This window comes from Pan troglodytes, chromosome 8 (genome assembly GCF_028858775.2).
Source record: "Pan troglodytes isolate AG18354 chromosome 8, NHGRI_mPanTro3-v2.0_pri, whole genome shotgun sequence".
NCBI classification, from domain to species: domain Eukaryota; kingdom Metazoa; phylum Chordata; class Mammalia; order Primates; family Hominidae; genus Pan; species Pan troglodytes.
The window spans coordinates 62,262,652-62,285,561 of NC_072406.2; the positions used below are offsets into that span (position 1 = coordinate 62,262,652).

At 41.3% G+C, this 22,910-nt stretch overlaps 1 protein-coding gene and 1 non-coding gene across 10 annotated transcripts in view; both read left to right on the forward strand.

Moving 5' to 3' along the window:
- TIMM23B (translocase of inner mitochondrial membrane 23 homolog B) overlaps window positions 1–22,910 on the forward strand; it is a 45,137-nt gene that overhangs the window by 6,604 nt on the left and 15,623 nt on the right. For 4 of the 9 annotated variants that reach the window (XR_010146882.1, XR_010146883.1, XM_024353542.3 and 1 more), the window contains 4 exons: window positions 3,498–3,591; window positions 3,821–3,905; window positions 6,371–6,429; window positions 9,713–9,823. Coding sequence is in view for 4 of the 9 variants with exons in the window: in XM_024353542.3 (XP_024209310.1) it covers window positions 3,498–3,591; window positions 3,821–3,905; window positions 6,371–6,429; window positions 9,713–9,823 (349 nt within the window). In the remaining 5 variants the exon portion in view is untranslated. The other 5 variants (XR_010146884.1, XR_010146885.1, XR_010146886.1 and 2 more) reach the window with 5 other exon arrangements.
- LOC112207532 (small nucleolar RNA SNORA74) lies at window positions 5,586–5,786 on the forward strand. Its single transcript, XR_002941974.1, has one exon. It is a non-coding gene; the product is annotated as a small nucleolar RNA SNORA74 (small nucleolar RNA).

The following is a 22,910-nucleotide window of genomic DNA, read 5'->3' on the forward strand; positions in this document are numbered from 1 at the left end:
TGTGTGGTTCCATTTATATGGAATGTCCAGAATAGGCAAATATATGGACAAGAAAGTAGATTAGTAGCTGCCAAGGGTTGGGAGTAAATGGGCAGTGACTGCTAATGGGTATGTGATTTTTTTGGGGGGTGATGAAGATGCTTTAAAATTTATTGTAGTCTTGGTTGCACAACTCCGAATATACTAAAAACCACTGAATTGTACACTCTAAGTAAGTAAATTGTATGGTACATGAGATACATATCAGTAACTCCATTTTCTCTCTCTCTTTTTTTTCTAAGAGACAAAGTCTCACTCTGTCTCCCAGACTCGAGTTGCAGTAGCAGCATCATAGCTCACTGTAACCTCAAACTCCTAGGCTCAAGCGGTCCTTCTGCCTCATCCTCCTAGACAGCTGGGGCTGCAGATGAACACCACCATGCCTGGCTAATTCTTTTTTTTTTACATTCTTTGTAGAGATGTGATCTGACTTGGTTGCCCAGGCTGGTCTCTTAACTCCTGGCCTCAAGTGGTCCTTCTGCCTTGGCCTCCCGAAGTGCTGGAATTACAGGCATGAGCCACCATGCCTGGCCTTTTTTTTTTTTTTTTTTTTTTTTTAAGAGTTATGGTTGGAACCTTTTATTTCAGAGTTGAATCACTAACGGCATCTGACAGCTGCTGCATTTCTTGTTTGCGTTAAGTGTTCAAATTGAAGCAAGTTGATGGTTCGGACCTTGCCAATTTAAAGCTTCATTATTTTTGAAATGTTTTTCAAATGTTATATTTTAACATTGGGTGTTCATTGATTTTTTTACTTTAAAAGTACTCCTTTGTCAGTTTACTCAAAGTTTCAAAACTAGTTGCATGTATTTTGCTTTAATGTTGAATCTACACTTAGAGGTTGTACTCTAGATCTAGTTAAAATTCAATATCATTGTGGCCCTGCATTGCTAGGTGGGGCTAATTAAGGTTAGACATAAAATATTTCATATCCCCCCAAAAACTTGTGAATTCATTCTTCATCATGAACATTTAATCTTCCATTGGAATTCTAGAGGGACTTCAGACTTTAAAAAGTGTTTTATAAACCTCATCTGTTATTGGAAATAATTCTGGAGACCTTAAATTTAAAGATAATAGAAATTACATTTTGTAAAACTTTTATTTATACTTTTGAAGGTTAGAGACATCTTAAATAAAATAGTACCTGTCAACTCACCATGTCGTGACTTTGGCAACAACTTTTTTTTTTTCTTGTTTAATAGAAGACACAGGGTCTCACTGTGTTGTCCAGGCTGGTCTGGAACTCCTGGGTTCAAGCAGTCCTCCCACCTTGGCCTCCCAAAGTGCTGGGATTACAAGCATGAGCTACTGTGCCTAGCCAACTTTTATCTGATACAGTATTGTAGTTTCTCTCACTAATGCTTTTGTATTGTCACTACTCTTATATCCTCATTGAAATTTTTTTTTAAATTGTGTCAAGTAATAAATTTTTTTGTTAGCCCAGGTAAACATCTGGTACAAAAATAAGGAAAATTTAAATATTTTTAACATCCATAGTGTTAAACACACAAAATTATAAATTAAAAAAGTTTTTTCTTTTTTTTTTTTTTCCCCCCCCAGCAAGTACATTGATACCCATTCTTGGATTTATCTTCCATGTCAGCAAACTCTGGTACTTGGGATTTTAGTAATACTAGTGTCCTGGAGTGTCAACAGGACAGGTTTAACAAGAGCTTTTTAGTAAATCTTCTATACATTCAATATATTAACATACTTTGATAACAGCCTTGTTTGTGTGTGAATTGATGGACGTTTGCTTGCAACCCTTGTTATATTTTTCAGTTGATACTAGCAGGAGAATGAGTTGGTGCTAACGTGCACTTTTGCTTGCTTGATAATGTTCATCACAGCCTTTTTTTTTTTTTTTAAGTTTTCTTTTCTTTTTTTTTTTTCGGAGATGGAGTCTCACTCTGTCACCCAGGCTGGAGTGCAGTGGCGTGATCTCAGCTCACTGCAACCTCCACCCCCGGGTTCAAGCAATTCTCCTGCCTCAGCCCTCCAAGTAGCTGGGACTACAGGCGCACACTGCCACGCCCAGCTAATTTTTTGTATTTTAGTAGAGACGGGGTTTCACCATGTTGCCCAGGGTGGCCTCGAACTCCTGAGCTCTGGCAGTCCGCCCGACTCGGCTTCCCAAAGCGCTGAGATTACAGGCGGGAGGCACCGTGCCTGGCCAAGTTTTCTATTCTTAATTAGTGATCTGTTTCTGTATTGAAGGATAATTTTTTTTTTCTTCTCAGCAACCATGGCCTGAGACTGAAGAATAATTATTTACCTTACCACATTGAATCTAGCATTTCTAAAAACTCAAACAAAAAGCAGTTTAATACTAAGTCATTATTTAAAAGTTGAAGTACCCAAAATTTATAAAACTCTATACAATTATATTATGACATGGGATCTATTCAGATTTTATTATTGCCCAACAGACCATTCTTATGTGATGAGAGTAGATGTGTTTGTTTACTTTTGCAATTTTTGGTGAGGATGTGTGCACATGCCAGAAAGAAAAAACCAAGGCAGAACCACAGTTTTCTGATTAGGAATACAGTTTTCTGAATCAACGTTCAGTATTTGCCACAAGGATGTAGGAGAATGTTAATTGTCAGTGGTCTTTACTATGTTAAATGTAACACACTATGTGTCTTTTTGCCAAGGGTGTGACCTAGCCATTAGAGGCTTATTTTAACCATCTTTGGATGGAAAGCTTGCCAAAAATGAGTGTGATTTTTTTTTTTAATCCAACATGGTGATAAAATTTTGTGTTTTTTTGAGTGTGTTTTTCATAAAGGTGCATTGACTCTTCAAAATTGGTAACCATATTTTGCCCTTAAGAGTGTCATTTCTCAATCTTAGTATTTTGGATGACCTTCCCGGGGTTCATGCCACATTTTGTGTATGCAATTACTAGAAATAGGGTCTATAGCTTTCTGAGAGTATCAAAGGAATATATACTCCTTAAACAGATAAGAATTATTAAAGGGGGTCATTTGCCCTTGCATAATTGATCCAAACTGTTGTACTTTATTAGTTTTTGCTCATGTTTGTGAACATTTGGCTTTATACATAGAAAAATGCACAATAAATAGCTGCTACAGAATGAAAGTTATTTGTTTCTTCCAGACTGGTTGTCTGTTCTGTTCTTCTCATAGCTTTCAGTGTTCCTTTCTCTAGAGCTGTCCTTTCTAAACACTTTTGCACAAATCTATCAGATTTACGTTTTGAAGGAAACAAAGTCTTTAATGAGACTCCCTTCTAAGAACTGTGTTTCGTATTTCATTTCACTTTGATTTAGGTGTTACTGCTGCAGAAAGTTTTATTTTTGTTTAAGTATAGGTTTGAGTTAATTTAAGGTTTATTTTCTGTGGAAAACTACTTGAAATGTTAAAAAGGCAACTTAACAAGATTCGTGTCTTGAGGGACACTCAGCTTGGTTTTCATTATTATCCTTTTAGGATACAGATGAGTTTATTTTACCTATCGGAGCTAATAAAACCTGGGGCAGATTTGAGCTGGCCTTCTTTACGATTGGAGGATGTTGCATGACAGGTGAGTGTTACATACTTTTTTCTCAAGAGTGCTCAGTTCAAGTAGTTGAGGGTGTGTAAAATCAAAAGCAATCAGAATGTTGGTTTCAGGGTTTTTTTTTTTAATATTTACATTTGTCTTTTTCTATTAAATAAAAACGAAAAAGAATCAGAAGTGTAGTTATGCAGTTTTGAGTTTGTTTTTTTAATATAAAGCTGTCTTATCTGGGTGAATTTTTATGATTTACCAGGGGCTGCGTTTGGGGCAATGAATGGTCTTCAGCTAGGATTGAAGGAAACCCAGAACATGGCCTCATCCAAACCAGGAAATGTACAGTAAGTCTCTTGTAACCATCTGATGTAGTGATACTTGAATATTAAGCTCTGTTGTATTGGTTTGATGAGTACAACCTTGAGATTACAGATGGTTAGCATAGTTATGTGCTTTTTTGTCTTTGTTTTTTAATCTTAATCAAAATAAAAGCAACTAAGGAATCAGATTACTGACTCTAAGCTTTTAAAAAGGAGTGATTTTTTAAATCAGTGTCCCTCAGTCAGCTAGTGCTATGCCAGCCTGACTTCTCAGCTGCACCTGTTACATTCTCCAACCCTATGTGACTTGCTTTTCAAATTGTTGAGTTGCTAATGGGAATTTTGGATTGTTTGGGGGCATGCAGATCCATAGGAAATGGTAATGAAGAATAAGCAGCTCATGAGAGTGATGGCTCAAGCTGCCATCATTTAACTTGAACTTCTTACTGTCTTGACTTTGTTTCCGAAATGATGAGCCAGATACATTTTAAATAAAATTTTTAGAATTAGAGTTAATTCCAAAAGGATAAGACACAGTTTTCTGTTAGAACTTGAAGTTACAGAGAAGGGAAAGTACAGTTAAAAGGATCGGAAAGTATGTTTTCACCCAACTTAAGAAGTAAACATGGCCAGTCCCTCTTGATATTCCTTAAACAATATGTTTAGTTTTGCCCATTTTTATGCTTCATGTAAGTGGAATCATGAGTATGTATTCTTCGATGGCTACTGTTCTGTTTTAGGACACTTTAAACTCCTATCTTCCTTTCATATTGTTCACCCAGCAGATGGCACCAGATGTGCTAGAATTAGACCATGGGAAACTGGAAGGCCTGTTAAATTGTGGGGTTTTTTGAGAGACAGGGCCTTGCTGTGTTGCCCGAGGTGGAGTGCAATGGTGCCATCACAGCTCACTGTAGCCTTGACCTCCTGGGCTCAAGTGATCCTCCCACCTCAGCCTCCCGAGTAGCTGGGACTACAGGCACAAGCCACCATGCCCAGTTAATTTTTTAATTTTTTGTAGAGACGGGGTCTCACTGTATTGCTCAGGCTGTTCTCAAACTCCTGAGCTCAGGTGATCCTCTTGCCTCAGCCTTCCAAACTGCTGGGATTACAGACATGAGCCACTGCGCCTAGCTCTGTTAAGTTTTTTATATTCCTGTTACTGTGTGGATCTCTGTCCATGCTTTACCAGCCTAGATCCTTCAATATTTTTATTACTTGTCCCTCGCTTCAATAATATTTTTAAGTTTTTGTATTATGGGGAATTTTGAATATATAAAAGTAGACAAAATACATAGCATAGTGAACACATGAACCATAACCCATCCTCAACAACCATCAACCATGGCCAGTTCTATCCCATCTCCCTCTCCTCTCCCACCTTATTTTGAGACAAAAACCCCAATATCATATTAAATACAAATTTGGAAGTAGATCTCCTAGAAAAGACAACTTGCTTCCTTTCTTAAAACAAGTTATTAAAATGCTTGTTAAAAATGAAAAAATGATGGCTGAACTTAAAATACGTTAGTAAATATGTAACATAATTAGAAACAATATACTTCTGTTTGTAAACATTACTGATTTTTTAAAACAATCTTTTAGAAGCAATACAAATTTTTGTTTCTGTAGAACATTAATTGAGTCGTTTAATAATTAAACTGAATGAGTTCCTTCACTCTTTGTTACAGTATTTCCATAATTTCCAGCAGTAGTCAGCTGTCTGGACAGAACCATTCCTGGGATGGTGTTACACTGCTGGGAGAAGAATGTCTTCTCTTCATCCAGTTGCCTCCATCACTGTTCTGGTGGTGTCTGGCACTGGTGCAAGGCAGAACTGTGCTTCCTTGAGAGTGTGCTGAGCATTCACCTTTGCTGCTTGGTTCTAGTCTGGGAGCAGACACAGGGTGCTTTCCCCATGTATTCTAGTTAGATGGCTGATTCCTTCTCTTTAATTCTACTTTATATTCTGTACTTCGATATTCTTTACTTTATATTCTGTACTTTGATATTCTTTACTTTGATTATCTTTAACATTCTAAGCATATGTTCCCCTCCCAAAAAGAACCTTTTAGAAGCTAGCTCGCCATAGTTAACAGTGGCATTTTTTACACGGATTAGTTTCTGTAAACCTCTGTAAGATACATTCCAGGCTGTCATTCAAAGCCTTATATATATTTAATGTGTATTCATTATATTATACATTTAATAATAAGAGTTTTCCTTATTATTATTATTATTATTATTATTAAGGACTTATATAAAAGTCCTTAAGACTTTTGCCTAAAGTTTTGAAAGTTTTAACCTAATTTTCACTTATGTAGAGTAAAAACCATCCTTATTGAAATCGGAGATATTAAGATGTATTTTAGAATTTAAAAAACTTTGCGCCCTGGGTCTAGACATGTTAAATAGCCATTATTGTTTTTAAAGGTTACTAGAGAAATAATGATTCTAAATACAGATTCTTTCTCTTTCTGCCCTGATAGGATTTTGAATATGGTGACTAGGCAAGGGGCACTTTGGGCTAATACTCTAGGTTCTCTGGGTAAGTAGAGATCTCGTTTGATAATAAATTGTTAACTTAAAGAAAGAATGCACAAATATCATGATCAATTTGATCAACCCATATTCTGGTCCTAGGATATGAGACAATTATGTTTAAATCCATTCCAGTGCATAATGTAGATACTACTTAGGGAAAGACCATGAACTAACTTATGAAATAATCTCAGGTGCTAATACCATTCTGAATACCATTTCTGAATTTTTAAAATCTTTTGGACACTGCACACTCTCCAAGCACAACACCCAATAAAATCATGTTTAAATGAAATCCAGATAATTTAGGTCCAAAGTAAAGAGCTTTGTATGTTAGACAAGGTTCAAGGTCCTGTAGTGATACATGATAAATTAATCCAGCCCTCTTGCTATGTTTTCTTAATAGCCTGTTCATTAGTCTGTTTACCTGAGTAGATTTCAGGCACCTAATTGCCACAATTGGAATAGGTTCCTTGTAGATAATGAAAACGTTTGCAGTTCTAGGCAAAAGGTAATTTAGTAGTGCTTAGTCAGAGCCTAATGCTTTCATACCATATTGTTTATGAATGATTGATCACTTACAATAGATCTCTTATGGCTTATGTCCTGACATCCAAAATTTTCCTACTGTATGAACTTAGTTGAAAATCTCAATTTAAATTGTGGCAGATTAAGGAGGGGAAGACATAGAAAACTCATTGAAAACATAGAAAAAGCGTTTGTTATGGCAGAGTGAGGTCCTGCCTTGTCACAGAATTTGGAAGCAGTATATCTTCACACTGTAAAGCCAGTTTTCACACTTTGGATCCTAAGAGATGGCTGCTTTCATATGTTGCTGATATCTGCATTCCTCCCACCCTCCTACAGAGTCACCCCCCTCTGTTTCTTTTAATTGCTTGTATACCTAGAGTAGTCAGCTGTCCTTGTCTGCCTAGGAGTTTCAGAGAAAAGTCCAAGAAACTATGTTCCAATAATCTCCACCCCCCGCCCACCCCGCCCCACAGTCCTGGACAAACTAGAATGGCTGTTCACCCTCTGTGTACCCATTGTGGTATGATCGAGAAGGATGTTCTGCTTGTGATCAGTTAAATAAGTTGAAGAGGAAGTTGAACTTTCATAGAAGTATAAAAATACTGCAGTAGAGGAGTTGTAAGGCTGAGCGCAGTGTATTGTTGCAAGGGGCAAGTGTAGCTATAATTTTGAGAAAGAGTTTAAAAGTTTAACATTCATTCCAGATAGGAATCTGCAAGAGCATAGAAAGATGGCTTAGGGGAAGATACTTTAAAATGAAATGGTGCTAGTGTTATAATACGTGAGAATCAAACCTCACTTTTTTTTTAATCTATTTTTTCTTATACTAGAAATACGTGTGTGTGTGTGTGTGTGTGTATGTGTGTGTCTTTAATCCGAAGTACAGCAATTAAGGGTAGCATATAAATGAAAATTTTAAATATTCTTCCTGAGACTTCCTAGCGGTACTTTCTAGAAATAGCTACTATTGATGTTTCTTCTGAATTCTTCCAGGCGTCTCTGCATAGCCAGTCAGTCGTGTACCATGTGCACATGTCCCTGATTTACTTATTAGTGAAAATGATTCTTCTGGTTTTTAAGTGACTGTATAGTATTCCATTATATGAAAAGTCCCTCTCTGGATCAATTCAGATGGTACAAATGCTCTTGATGGGCATTTTATTTGTTGCCAGGTGTTTGCTATTAGAAACTGTTCTAGTGATCATTCCATGTATATCTTTGGATAAATTTTTCTAAATATAATTGCCATACTGACTTTTGTGTTGAAAAAAAAAAACAGTTTTTCCTCTGCTCTCACACTACAACAGTCAACATAGGATAGTTCTGTGACCAGTTATGTGGGAATATTTCCCCACATACCAAGTAATCTCTTTTGCAGTGGACACCAGTTGGGTGTCCTCCTGTTTCACTTCTGCCTGGAGATAGCATTAGATCAGCAGGTTGAGCACTCTGTCCCACAAAACTGAGCCCCACTTTGGATACTTCTGATGCTGATCGCAAGCTCCAGGTTATTTTACGTGTGCTTCTGACCAACCAGCTTTGTCAGGGTTTCCCACAACCCCCTCTTTGGGTTTGATTAATTTATTGGATTGGCTTACAGAACTCGAGGGAACACATACTTAACATTTGTGTATTTATTATAAAGATTTTTTTTTTTTTTTTTTGAGACAGGGTCTTGCTCTGTCACCCATGCTAGAGTGCAGTGGAGCTCACTGCAACCTAGACTTCTGGGCTTAAGCAAGCCTCCCACCTCAGCCTTTCAAGGAGCTGGGACTACAGGCAACATGCACCACCATGCCAACTAATTTTTTAAAAAATTTTTTTGGAGAAGGGGGTATCCCTATGTTGTTGCCCAGACTGGTCTCTGACTCCTGGGCTCATGTGATCTTCCCACCTCGGCCTCCCAAAGTGCTGGGATTACAGAAACTTTGTGAGCCACCACACCTGGCTGGATATTTTTAAAGGATACAAATAGCCCAGTCAAGGAATACATAAGGTGAGGCCTGGATGGGCCCTGAGTGCAGGGGCTTTCATTTCACTGGAGTTGGGGTGCACTAGCCTCCTGACACATGGGTGAGTTCTTTCTCACTTTCCTGCAAGTCCCATGAGTTGAGCTGTCCAGAAAGTCTTCCGACCCCATCCACTTGGGCCTCATGTGGAAAATTGATTGGATAGGCATGACTGAAGCATGGACAACCTTATAGAACTGTGATTGGACAAAAAGGACATGCTCTACTACTAATAGACTGGGCGCAGAAACCCAGCAAGGCCTGCCTGCCCAGATTCTCCTTGGCCTTTCTGTGCAACATTTCTTCTTCCTGGGTATGGGGTACGATCTCTTCTGAAATGGGGGTCTTACAGCCTGCAATCAGACAAGGTAGGTCATAGAATTTCTTTATGGCCAGTTCCAAGACAGGAAGGTGTGGGGAAAGATTAGAGTCCTGCTGTGGGGAGAAAAGGGAGCAGGTGAAAGGAGGGCAGGAGAAGGTCACAGAGAGAGATTCTGTTTCTGAGGCTGCTTCTGAGGCCTGAAGTGCCCCAGTAATACAACAAAAGACCTTCACCTTTGTCCCTCTGAAGCTGTTCCAAAGCTGATTCCAGAACCAAGGACAAATACCTTAACAAGTGATTGTTTTAGTCACTTAGGAAGGGCTATGGGAGTTATGAGCTAGGAACCATGGATGAAAACCAATATATGTATATCATAATATCACACTTTATCACTGTTTTGTCACTGAGCACTTCCATTTCCTCTTTAGCTTTGCTCTATAGTGCATTTGGTGTCATCGTTGAGAAAACACGAGGTGCAGAAGATGACCTTAACACAGTAGCAGCTGGAACCATGACAGGCATGTTGTATAAATGTACAGGTGAGTACTGTTGAATGGGGAGCCATCTCTTAATATACTTGAAGTGCGCTTTTTAAAATTCATGGTTTTCAAGGAAATTACACTCTGTTGCAGTATAATCTAGTGTTCTAACTTTATGGTTATTTTGGTTTGGTTTGGTTTTTAATTGTGGTAAAATATGAGATTTACCCATCTTAACCATTTTTAAGTATACAGTACATTAGTATTATAGTCACATGATTATATAACCAATCTCTGGAACTTTTTCATCTTGCAAAACTGATACTCTGTACCTATTAAGCCTCCCAATTTACCACTTCTTTAGTTCCTGATAATGTTACACTTTCTGTCTCTGAATTGGCTGCTTTAGGCACCTCATATAAGTAGAATCATACAATATTTGTCCTTTTTTGATTGGCTTATTTTACGTAGCATAATATCCTCAAGGTTCATCCATGTTGTTGCATGTGCCAGAATTCCCTTCCTTTTTAAAGCTAAATAATATTCATTCTGTGTATGTGTACCACATTTTGCATGTGCATTCTTTTATCAAGGAATATTTGGGTTGCTTCTACCTTTTGGCTATTGTGAATAATGCTGCTACGAATATGGATGTACAAATATCTCTTCAAGGTCCTTCTTTCTTTTTTTGGATATATGTGCAGAAGTGGGATTCTTGGATCATATGGTTTATGGTGGTTTTTTGACATTAAGAATATAAGATTCTTTTCTGTATTTTTCATTCATTTTAGTTTAGTTTTTTTAATCTTGGACAGACTAAGCAATAGAATATTCAGAATTGTTGGTTTTGTTTTAAACAATAGTTTGACCTGTGACATCAGCATATTAAACTATCACAAGACACACACAAGGTCGAAGCCCAGGAATGACTTCCCTGTAAGTCAATTTAGAGCATCTTATTCCTATGATCATCTTACTCTACTGGGAGATCAACATGTTGCTGTCAAGGGTCAGATAATTCTCTTCTGTGATAAGTTTTACTAGTTTAGAAGCATACATCCAAGTAATGCCTAATTTAGCTTTTTTATTATGTTGATACATCTTTGGCTACTTAATTTTTATTTTTATCAAAATAATCCACATACGTGATTTTTTAAGTCAAGGTTTTTATCTTAACGTTTAAAAGATTTTAATGATGTTTAATCCACATACTTGATTTTTTAAGTCAAGGTTTTTATCTTTTTAACATCTAAAAGATTTTAATGATGTGCAACAGTGTTCTATACGTCTCACCTTAATTCCCTTTTCCCAAAGGCAACTTTTAAATTTTTTTTTTTTTTTTCTTTTTTGAGAGGGAGTCTTGGTGTCACCCAGGCTGGAGTGCAGTGGCATGATCTCGGCTCACTGCAACCTCCACCTCCTGGGATCAAGCAGTTCTCCCATCTCAGCCTCCTGAGTAGCTGGGACTGCAGGCACATACCACCACATCTGGCTAATTCTTGTATTTTTAGTAGAGACGGGGTTTCACCATATTGGTCAGGCTGGTCTCAAACTCCTGACCTCAGGTGATCCACCCTCCTCAGCCTCCCAAGTGCTAGGATTACAGGCGTGAGCCACCACTCCCAGCTTATTTTAATTTTTTTTTTTAAGACAGAGTCTCACTCTGTCATCCAGGCTGGAGTGCAGTGGCACAATCAAGGCTCACTGTAGCCTTGACCTCCTGGGCTCAGGTGATCCATCTCAGCCTCCTGAGTAGCTGGGACTACAGGCACACGCCTCCACACCCAGCTAATTCTTTTTTTTTTTTTTCTTTTTCGGAGATGGGGTCTCACTATGTTGCCCAGGCTAGTCTTGAACTCCTGGGCTCAAGCAGTCATCCTGCCTCAGCCTCCCAAAGTGCTAGGATTGCAGATGTGAACTACCATGCCTAGGCTGCTTTAATTCATTATTTTTTATTTTCATGTTTTTAAATAATATTATTATCTTGATTTTTCTTGACTTTTCAGTCTTACATATTGTCTGTTGACTTCCAAGAGGAAAGCTGTGTTGACTCCGCTAAGAATTGTACAAAATACGCTTAAAGTAGAAAGGAGGTCACATCTTTTATATAGGTCAGCTCATTTACCATTCTCTGAAGGTAGTAGACTGGTACTCCCTTGTTTTATAGACAAAGAAACTAAAATTCAGACAAGTTAAATTACCTCCACATGCTCACACAGCTCTGTCATGTTCTAGTGCATCAAACTCTAGTCTGAGTCCAAAGCCTGTTGTCTTTCTCACCAAACTAAATTACCTCCAGGATAGAGAAATCAGGAAAATTTCTAGAAAAGGGAAAGAAGTAATAAATAACAGTTGAGCCAGACCTTAAGGATGGACTGAATTTTCTGATGTATCTGTTTGATTATATGATACATATAAGGAAGGTGTGGGAGAAAAGTCTGGGAAGATAGTTTAGGCTTATGGCATGGAAAGCTAAGGTAAGAAGCTTAAAATCACATAGAAAGGCAGCATGTCATCAAAGGTTTTTGGACAGAGTATTAGAATTATCTCTGAGGAAGATTAAGTTAGAAGTAGTGGGTAGATAAAATAGATTGGAGGTAGAAGCCTAAAGTCAAAATGGTCCAGGAAAAGTATTAGTTGAAGAGATGGTGAGGAAAAGGTTGAAATGAAAGATGATTGGGTCAGCTGGGCACGGTGGCTCACGCCTGTAATCCCAGCATTCTTGGAAGGCTGAGGCGGGTGGATCCCCTGAGGTCAGGAGTTCGAGACCAGCCTGACCAACATAGAGAAATCCGGTCTCCACTAAAAATACAAAATTAGCCAGGTGTGGTGGCGCATGCCTGAAATCCCAGCTACTCGGGAGGCTGAGGCAGGAGAATTGCTTGAACCTGGGAGGTGGAGGTTGCAGTGAGGCTAGATCGCGCCACTGCACTCTAGCCTGGGCAATAAGAGTGAAACTCTGTCTCAAAAAAAAAAAAAAAAAGAAAAGAAAAAAAAAAATGATGGGATCAGTAGAAGACGGTTTGCTGTTTGGTGGTTTCTTTCTCTGTTTTGTTATATTGTGGAAGCAATATATGTGACTTTGAATAGCATAGCAGCTAGCTGTCCTGGGCTCCCTCACCACTGCCCCCATCTGTCCCTTACTTGTCTCTTCCAGGCAAGACTAAACTCGCTAAAATGTTTCCCTTGTTTTTTTTTTTTTTTGAGTTGGGGTCTTGCTCTGTCACCCAGGCTAAAGTGCAGTGGTGCCATCATGGCTCACTACAGCCTTGAACTCCTGGGCTCAAAGGATCCTCTCACCTCAGCCTCCCCAGTGGTTCAGACTACAGGTGCATGCCACCACACCCAGCTAATTTTTTTCATTGTATCTTTTTTTGTTTAGCAATGGGGTCTTGCTATGTTACCCAGGCTGGCCTCAAGCAATCCTCTCACCTCAGCCTCCTGAGTTACTGGATTACAGGCATGAGCCACTGTGCCCAGCTGTCTGAATTGTTTTTGACTCCCCATAGTACTGTGTCCTTTTAGGAGAGTTTTTTTGCCACTGATTCTCAGTTGTTTGGGTGATTGCTTTTCTGTGTGTGGGAGGAATTGTCCTAGATCTCTTTGAGGGTCTTATGAAAGTTTTTGACAGTTTCTAAACCCCGCATTAACATCTCAGTATGTGTAGACTCTCGTTAGGAGAATTATGAAACTTAACTCTTTATAGAAGTTTTATAAACACTTTGAGGCTTATGATTAAATGAAAGTGCTGATATTTAGAAGGTAGCAATCAAAATCCAATTAAGCTTTTTTTTTTTTGCTTTTTTTTTTTTTTTTTTTAAACAGAGTTTTGCTCTGTCGCCAGGCTGCAGTGCAGTGGCACAATCTTGGCTCACTGCAACCTCCATCTCCTGGGTTCAAGCGATTCTCCTGCCTCAGCTTCCCAAGTACCTGGGATTACAGATGCCCGCCACCACGCCCAGCTAATTTTTGTATTTTTAGTAGAGTCGGGGTTTCACCATGTTGGCCAGGATGTTCTCGATCCCCTGACCTCATGATCCGCCCACCTCAGCCTCCCAAAGTGCTGGGATTACAGGCGTGAACCACCACGCCGGGCCAAGCCAGATTCTTTAAAGTGGCTCTATCTTCTCTGTAATTTGCTCCCTTGCCACTTTGATGACTCCAGATTCTACTCCTATTCCCATTGTCTTTTAACTCCCACTTCAGGGCCTTTGTTCTTGCTGTTACCATTTCCTAGAACAGTCCTTCCAGATACCTACCTGAAATGCTGCATCATCTGTCCATCTTTGTTCAGATACCACCTTTTCTTTGAGGCCTTCTCTTAAACACTGTCGTACACACAGTTTTGCACATACATTTTAGTTGTAGGATAAATTGCTAAAAATTAAGTTACTTGAGCAAATTATCTGCATGCTTAAAACGTGAATGACTACTGCCAAATGAACCTTCTAGTACTTGCTAACGTTTGCCAGTGTGAGCATCTACCATCACTTTTTTTTTTTTTTGAGACAGAGTTTCACTCTCGTTGGCCAGACTGGAGTACAATGGCATGATCTTGGCTCACAGCAACCTCTGCCTCCTGAGTTCAAGCGATTCTCCTGCCTCAGCCTCCCCAGTAGCTGGAATTACAGGCATGCACCACGATGCCCGGCTAATTTTGTGTATTTTTAGTAGAGACGGGGTTTCTCCATGTTGGTCAGGCTGATCTCGAACTCCCGACCTCAGGTTGCGGTGAGCAGAGATCGCGCCACTGAATTCCAGCCTGGGCGATAGAGCGAGTCTGTCTCAGAATGAAATGACGTGACATGACATGACATGATGAAATGAATAATGAAATGCCGGGTGTGGTGGCACACTCCAGCCTGGGCGATAGAGCAAGTCTCTGTCTCAAAATGAAATGGAATGAAATGAAGAGAATAAATGAAATAAATGGAATGAAATAATAAAATGAATAATGAATTGCCAGGTGAAATGAAATGAAATGATGAAATGAATAATGAAATGCCGGGTGCAGTGGTGCACTCCAGCCTGGGCAATAGAGCAAGTCTCCGTCTCGAAATGAAATGAGATGACATGAGATGAAATGGGATGAAATGAAATAACAATGAAATGCCGGGTGAAATGAAATGAAATGAAGAAATAAATGAAATATTGAAATGAATAATAAAATTCTGGGTGCGGTGATGCACTCCAGCTTGGGTGATAGAGTGAGACTCCGTCTTGAAATGAAATGATGAAATAATGAAACAAAATTAAATATGAAATGAAATGAAATACGAAATACTGGGTGCGGTGGCTCACGCCTGTAATCCTAGCACTTTGGGAGGCTGAGGAGGGTGGATCACCTGAGGTCAGGAGTTCAAGACCAGCCTGGCCAACATGATGAAACCCCATCTCTACTAAAATACAAAAACTAGCCGGGCATGATAGCGGGTGCCTGTAATCCCAGCTACTTGGGAGGCTGAGAGAGGAGAATCGCTTGAACCCAGGAGGCAGAGGTTGCAGTGAGCAGGGATCGCGCCACTGCACTCCAGCCTGGGTGTTAGAACAAGCCTCTGGCTCGAAATGACATGACATGACATGACATGATGAAATGAAATAATGAAATGAATAATGAAATGCGTGTGGTGCACTCCAGCCTGGGCAATGCAGCAAGTCTCTGTCATGAAATGGATTGAAATTGAATGGGAATGGGAATATGGGAATGGAATAAGTGAAATGAAGAAATATGAAATGCCAGGTGTGGTGGTGCACTCCAGCCTGGGTGATAGAGCGAGTCTCCATCTTGAAGTGAAATGAAATGAAGTGAAGAAATGAAATAAATGAATACTGAAATGAAATAATAAAATGAAATGCCAGGTGTGGTGGCACACTCCAGCCTGGGCAATAGAGCACGTCTCCATCTTGAAATGAAATGAAATAAGTGAAATGAGAAATGATGAGATGAAATATGAAATGCTGGGTGAAATGAATAATGAAATGCCAGGTGTGGTGGCGCAGTCCAGCCTGGGTGATAGAGCGAGTCTCTGTCTTGAAATGAAATGAAATGATCAAATAAAATGATGAAATGAAATAATGAATAATGAAATTCTGGGTGCAGTGGCGCACTCCAGCCTGGGCAATAGAGGGAGTCTCCGTCTCGAAATGAAATGAAATGAAATGATGAAATGAAATAATGAAATGAATAATGAAATCCCGGGTGAAATGAAATGAAAAAATGAAATAAATGAAATGATGAAATGAAATAATGAAATGAATAATGAAATGCCAGGTGCAGTGGCACACTCCAGCCTGGGTGATAGAGCGAGTCTCTGTCTCAAATGGGATGAAATGAAATGAAGAAATGAAATAATGAATAATGAAATGCCGGGTGAAATGAAATGAAATGAAGAAATAATGAAATGAAATGAATAATGAAATGCTGGGTGTGGTGATGCACTCCAGCCTGGGTGATAGAGTGAGACTCCGTTTTGAAATGAAATGAAGGAGATGAAATGATGAAATAAATATGAAATGGAATATGAAATGCTGGGTGCAGTGGCTCACACTTGTAATCCTAGCACTTTGGGAGGCCTAGGTGGGTGGATCACTTGAGGTCAGGAGTTCAAGATCAGCCTGGCCAACATGGTGAAACCCTGTCTCTACTAAAATACAAAAATTAGCCGGGCATGATGGCAGGTGCCTGTAATCCCAGCTACTCGGGAGGCTGAGAGAGGAGAATCGCTTGTACCCAGGAGGTAGAGGTTGCGGTGAGCAGAGATCACACCACTGCACTCCAGCCTGGGCAATAGAACGAGTCTCCATCTCAGAATGAAATGACATGACATGATGAAATGAAATAATGAAATTAATAATGAAATGTGGGTGGCACACTCCAGCCTGGGTGATAGAGTGAGTCTCTGTCATGAAATGAAATGGGAAATGAAATATGAAATGAATAATGAAATGCTGGGTGCACTCCAGACTGGGCGATAGAGCGAGTCTCTGTCTTGAAATGAAATGAAACAAATGAAATGAAATGAAGTGAGAAATGAAATGATGAAATGAAATACGAAATGCCGGGTGAAATGAAATGAATAATGAAATGCTGGGTGTGGTGGCGCACTCCAGCCCGGGTAATAGAGCGAGTCTCCATCGAAATGAAATGAAATGAGATGAAATATGAAATGAAATAAATGAAACTAAATGATAAAATGGAATAATGAAATGCCGGGTGCGGTGGCGCACTCCAGCCTGGGCAATAGAGCAAGTCTTCATCTGGAAATGAAACAAAATGAAATGAAATGATGAAATGAATAATGAAATGCTGGGTGAAATGAAATGAAATAAATGAATAATGAAATGCCAGATGCAGTGGCGCACTCCAGCCTGGGTGATAGAGCGAGTCTCTGTCTCGAAATGAAATGACATGACATGACATGACATGATGAAATGAAATAATGAAATGAATAATGAAATGCTGGGTGTGGTGGTGCACTCCAGCTTGCGCGGTAGAGTGAGTCTTCATCTCTAAATGAAATAAAATGAAATGATGAAATGAATAATGAAATGCCAGGTGCGGTGGCGCACTCCAGCTTGGGCAATAGAGCAAGTCTCTGTCTCGAAATGAAATGAAGTAAATGAATAATGAAATGCTGGGTGTGGTGGTGCACTCCAGCCTGGGCGATTGAGCGAGTTTCCATCTCAAAATGAAATGAAACAAAATGAAGAAATGAAATAATGAAATGAATAATGAAATGCTGGGTGCAATGAAATGAAGAAATGAAATAATGAAATGAAATGAATAATGAAATGTCAGGTGCAGTGGCGTACTCCAGCCTGGGTGATAGAGTGAGTTTCCATCTTGAAATGAAAGAAATGAAATATGAAATGCTGGGTGTGGTGGCTCACACCTGTAATCCTAGCACTTTGGGAGGCCGAGGCAGGTGGATCACCTGAGGTCAGGAGTTCAAGACCAGCCTGGCCAACATGATGAAACCCCATCTCTACTAAAATACAAAAACTAGCCAGGCATGATAGCGGGTGCCTGTAATCCCAGCTACTTGGGAGGCTGAGAGAGGAGAATCGCTTGAACCCAGGAGATGGTGGTTGCCATGAGGCAAGATCGTGCCACTGCACTCCAGCCTGGGCAGCTGAGCGAAACTCTGTCTCAAAAAAATAAAAATAAAAATAAATAAATGAATAAAATAAATTACTCTCTATCTGACAGCTGCTAGTTTTTCCCTCATGATCTTTCTGTCAAAATAGCTCTGTACCTACTATGTTGAGCCCTTCCTTTTTTTTTGACAGGGTCTCAGACTATAGAGTACAGTGGTGTGATCATGGCTCACTGCCACCTCTGCTTCCTGGGTTCAAGTGATGCTCCCATCTCAGCCTCCCAAGATGCTAGGACTACAGGCACACGCCACCATGCCTGGCTAATTTTTTTGTGTTTTTTGTAGAGACGGAGTTTCACCATGGTGCCCAGGCTAGTCTCAAACTCCTGAGCTCAAGCGATCCACCCTGCCTTGGCCTCCCAAGTATTGGGATTACAGGTGTGAACCACCGCGCCCAGCCCCCTCTTTTTTTAAATTTCTGTATTTAAAGAGTACATTGGGGATTGGAAATAGTTTAGATCAGCAGGGATTAGCCATTCCCTAAATGTAAACTTCAGTGGTGCTATACTTAGAGTGCCTAAGGTCATTTCCAAATCCATGAATCTGGACGTTGAAGTTATATTTGTATTCCCACCACACAAAATTTATGTCTGTGCCCTGTCTTCTTGGGTCTATTTTTAACCAGAAATTAATAAGACATTGATTTGCCTTTGTTAGAGTGATTTCAGTGTTTCGAGTTATTAAGACAGGAAGTGTGAGTCCCTGTTGGAATTCTGGGTCAGCAGATTATTTACCTCTTCTACAATTGCAGTGGAAATTGAAATCTATTTGTCCTGTGACATAGAATTAATGAGTATTCTTTTTTGCTTTTTCTCTTCTGAGCCAAGAGCTTTCTTTTCATAATTTATGTTGGAGGTGTTCCAGACTATGTTACTACTGCAAGAAGGTCCTTGCCACAGAAAGTTAGACTCTCATTTCTTTTGATAATATCAAATATTCAGCCTTTTCCTCTGTCTTAAGAATACATATAATATGCCTTAAATTAGATGCTATACCATAGTGGCTTCCCTTGTGTAAGAAAATGGAGTGGAGGGGGCTGAGCTGGAGCTTCCATGCCTATCTGTTGGGCTAGAAACACCTCCCACTCAACTCCAGCCATTTGCCACTCTGCATAATTAGTGTGCCTCATTTATTCAGAAGAAGCTGGAATCCCAGATTTTTATGTGAAATCTCCTGTTTTTAAAATATTTGATCTTTTTCAACATAATTTGGCCCAACAAAACTCTTGCTGGCTTGAGTGCTGCCCTTGTACTGCCAATTGAAGTTTAACATTTGTCTAACCCTAAAGACTTTCAAAGTGAAATTATTTTTAGGTTCTTAACAAGGTTTTTCTATGCCAAGGTAAAATTTTCAAGGGCATATGAGGTATTTACTGTCTCACTCAGAGTTCTGTTTAAGTGAGCACATGGGCATGCATGTTGGAGAAAGTGTTGTGAGCTCTTATGGATAAAGTTTGAAATGCAACCTATTTTCAATAGAAAAAAGCCTCTTACTCTCAGATATCTCAGAAAAACTTAGATTTTACAATCCTTTTAAGACTTTAGACTCTTAGGTCTGTGGCGTCAAAATGCTACATGATATTTGTGGTGGATGAATTACTGAAAAACAGAATTCCTCAGCGAATCAAGTGTCTGATGCATAATAAACCAACCCAACAAAAAAAGCTGCCTTTCAGAGGCAAGAATATAGAACATGTGTAGTTAATTAAGCTATTTAAAACAGAAATGTTAGGCCTGGCACAGTGGCTCATGTCTGTAATCCCAGCACTTTGGGAGGCCAAGGCGGGAGGATCACAAGGTCAGGAGATTGAGACCATCCTGGCTAACACAGTGAAACCCCGTCTCTACTGAAAATACAAAAACATTATCCGGGCATGGTGGTGGGTGCCTGTAGTCCCAGCTACTAGGGAGGCTGAGACAGGAGAATGGTGTGAACCTGGGAGGCAAGGCTTGCAGTGAGCCGAGATTGCACCACTGCACTCCAGCCTGGGCCACAGAGGAAGACTCCGTCTCAAAAAAAGAAATGTTATGAAAAATTTGGAAATATTTGTCACTAGCTGTATGACCTTTTGAAAAAGGTCCGCCTAATACCTTGCTCATCTATAAAATTGCGGTATGATGATTATCAATTTACAGGATTGTGATGCATTTTAAATGAAACAAGTTCCATTAAGTGCTTATTGCTGAAGGTATAATTCAGTGAATGTTCTTTCCTTTTCTTAGAGCAGAGTTTGGTATTTTATTTTCACCTAAGCCATTTTGGTTCAGTTCTTAAGGCTTTGATTATTTTTTTAAGTTGAATGGTGTTTAGTGTGCCCATGTTCGTAACAGCATATTATTCACAACAGCCATACAGGCTGGGTGTGGTAGCTCATGTCTATAATCCCAGCACTTTGGGAAGCCAATGTGGGCAGATTGAGTCCAGGATTGTAAGGGCAATATGGTGAAACCCTGTCTATACAAAAAATTAGCCAGTCTTGGTGGTGGGCACCTGTAGTCCCACTTACTGGGAAGGCTGAGATGGGAGAATCACCTGAGCCCAGGAGGTCAAAGCTGCAGTGTGCCTTCATTGTGCCACTGCACTCTAGCCTGGGCGACAGAGTGAGACCCTGTGTCAAAAAAAAAAAAAAAAAAAGATAGATTCTAAGAGGCCAAGGCAGGCAAATGGGCAGATTGCTTGAGCCCAGGAGTTGGAGACTAGCCTGGACAACATAGCTACTAAAAATACAAAAAATGAGCTAAGCATGGTGGTACATGCTACTCCCGAGGCTGAGGTGGGAAGATCACTTGAGCTTGGGGAGGTCAAGGTGCAGTGAGCCGTGATCATGCCACTGCACTCCAGCCTAGGTGACCCTGTCTCAAAAAAAGAAAAATGTGGTATATACATAGAATATTATTCTGCCTTTAAAAAGGAAATTCTGGCTCTCCCTCTCACTCTCCCTCTCCCCACGGTCTCCCTCTCCCTCTCCCCACGGTCTCCCTCTCCCTCTCTTTCCATGGTCTCCCTCTGATGCCGAGCCGAAGCTGGACTGTACTGCTGCCATCTCGGCTCACTGCAACCTCCCTGCCTGATTCTCCTGCCTCAGCCTGCCGAGTGCCTGCGATTGCAGGTGCGCGCCGCCACGCCTGACTGGTTTTTGTATTTTTTTGGTGGAGACGGGGTTTCGCCGTGTTGGCCGGGCTGGTCTCCAGCTCCTAACCGCGAGTGATCTGCCAGCCTCGGCCTCCCGAGGTGCCGGGATTGCAGATGGAGTCTCATTCACTCAGTGCTCAATGTTGCCCAGGCTGGAGTGCAGTGGCGTGATCTCGGCTAGCTACAACCTCCACCTCCCAGCCGCCTGCCTTGGCCTCCCAAAGTGCCGAGATTGCAGCCTCTGCCCGGCTGCCACCCCGTCTGGGAAGTGAGGAGCGTCTCTGCCTGGCCTCCCATCGTCTGGGATGTGAGGAGCCCCTCTGCCCGGCTGCCCAGTCTGGGAAGTGAGGAGCGCCTTTTCCCGGCCGCCATCCCGTCTAGGAAGTGAGGAGCGTCTCGGCCCCGCCACCCATCGTCTGAGATGAGGGGAGCGCCTCTGCCCCACCGCCCCGTCTGGGATGTGAGGAGTGCCTCTGCCTGGCCACGACCCCGTCTGGGAGGTGAGGAGCGTCTCTGCCCAGCCGCCCCATCTGAGAAGTGAGGAGCCCCTCCGCCCAGCAGCTGCCCTGTCTAAGAAGTGAGGAGCCCCTCCGCCCAGCAGCTGCCCCCTCTGAGAAGTGAGGAGCCCCTCCGCCCGGCAGCCGCCCCGTCCAGGAAGTGAGGAGCGTCTCCTCAAGGCAGCCGCCCCGTCCGGGAGGTGGGGGGCAGCAGCCGCCCCGTCCGGGAGGTGGGGGGCAGCAGCCGCCCCGTCCGGGAGGTGGGGGGCAGCCGCCGCCCGGCCAGCTGCCCCGTCCGGGAGGGAGGTGGGGGGCAGCCGCTGCCCGGCCAGCCAACCCATCCGGGAGGGAGGTGGGGGGCGCCTCCGCCCGGCTGCCGCCCCGTCTGGGAGGTGGGGGGCGCCTCTGCCCGGCCACCCCTTCTGGGAAGTGAGGAGCCCCTCTGCCCGGCCACCACCCCATCTGGGAGGTGTACCCAACAGCTCATTGAGAACGGGCCATGATGACGATGGCGGTTTTGTCGAATAGAAAAGGGGGAAATGTGGGGAAAAGATAGAGAAATCGGATTGTTGCTGTGTCTGTGTGGAGGGAAGTAGACATAGGAGACTCCACTTCGTTCTGTACTAAGAAAAATTCTTCTGCCTTGGGATGCTGTTGATCTATGACCTTACCCCCAACCCAGTGCTCTCTGAAACATGTGCTGTGTCCACTCAGGGTTAAATGGATTAAGGTCGGTGCAAGATGTGCTTTGTTAAACAGATGCTTGAAGGCAGCATGCTCCTTGAGAGTCATCACCACTCCCTAATCTCAAGTACCCAGGGACACAAAAACTGCGGAAGGCCGCAGGGTCCTCTGCCTAGGAAAACCAGAGACCCTTGTTCACATGTTTATCTGCTGACCTTCCCTCCACTATTGTCCTATGACCCTGCCAAATCCCCCTCTCCGAGAAACACCCAAGAATGATCAATAAATACTAAAAAAAAAAAAAAAAAAAAATTACTGCAAGAACATCTGCCCCAGAACTGCCTGTCCAACCTGGACTGACATCATCCTTATTATTGATCTTTGTAGCCAAATATAATTATTTTAAAACAAACAAAAAAAGAGAATGTAAGCAGTATAAGACTTTAAAACACACAAATGAAATATACATGACTACATGCTTCAGTGAACTAAAACTTTCATCTGTGATCTTTATTTTGCAACATTCTGAAGTAACATTACAGTCTTTTCAGTGTGCTGTGTCATTTATATCCCTTACTTTATCCTAGGAATCCTGTATTGCCATTGAGCATATGCAAATTGAGACATGTGCATAGCTTCTCCCCGTTGAGCCCATCAGTGGGGAGGAGCTATGTACCG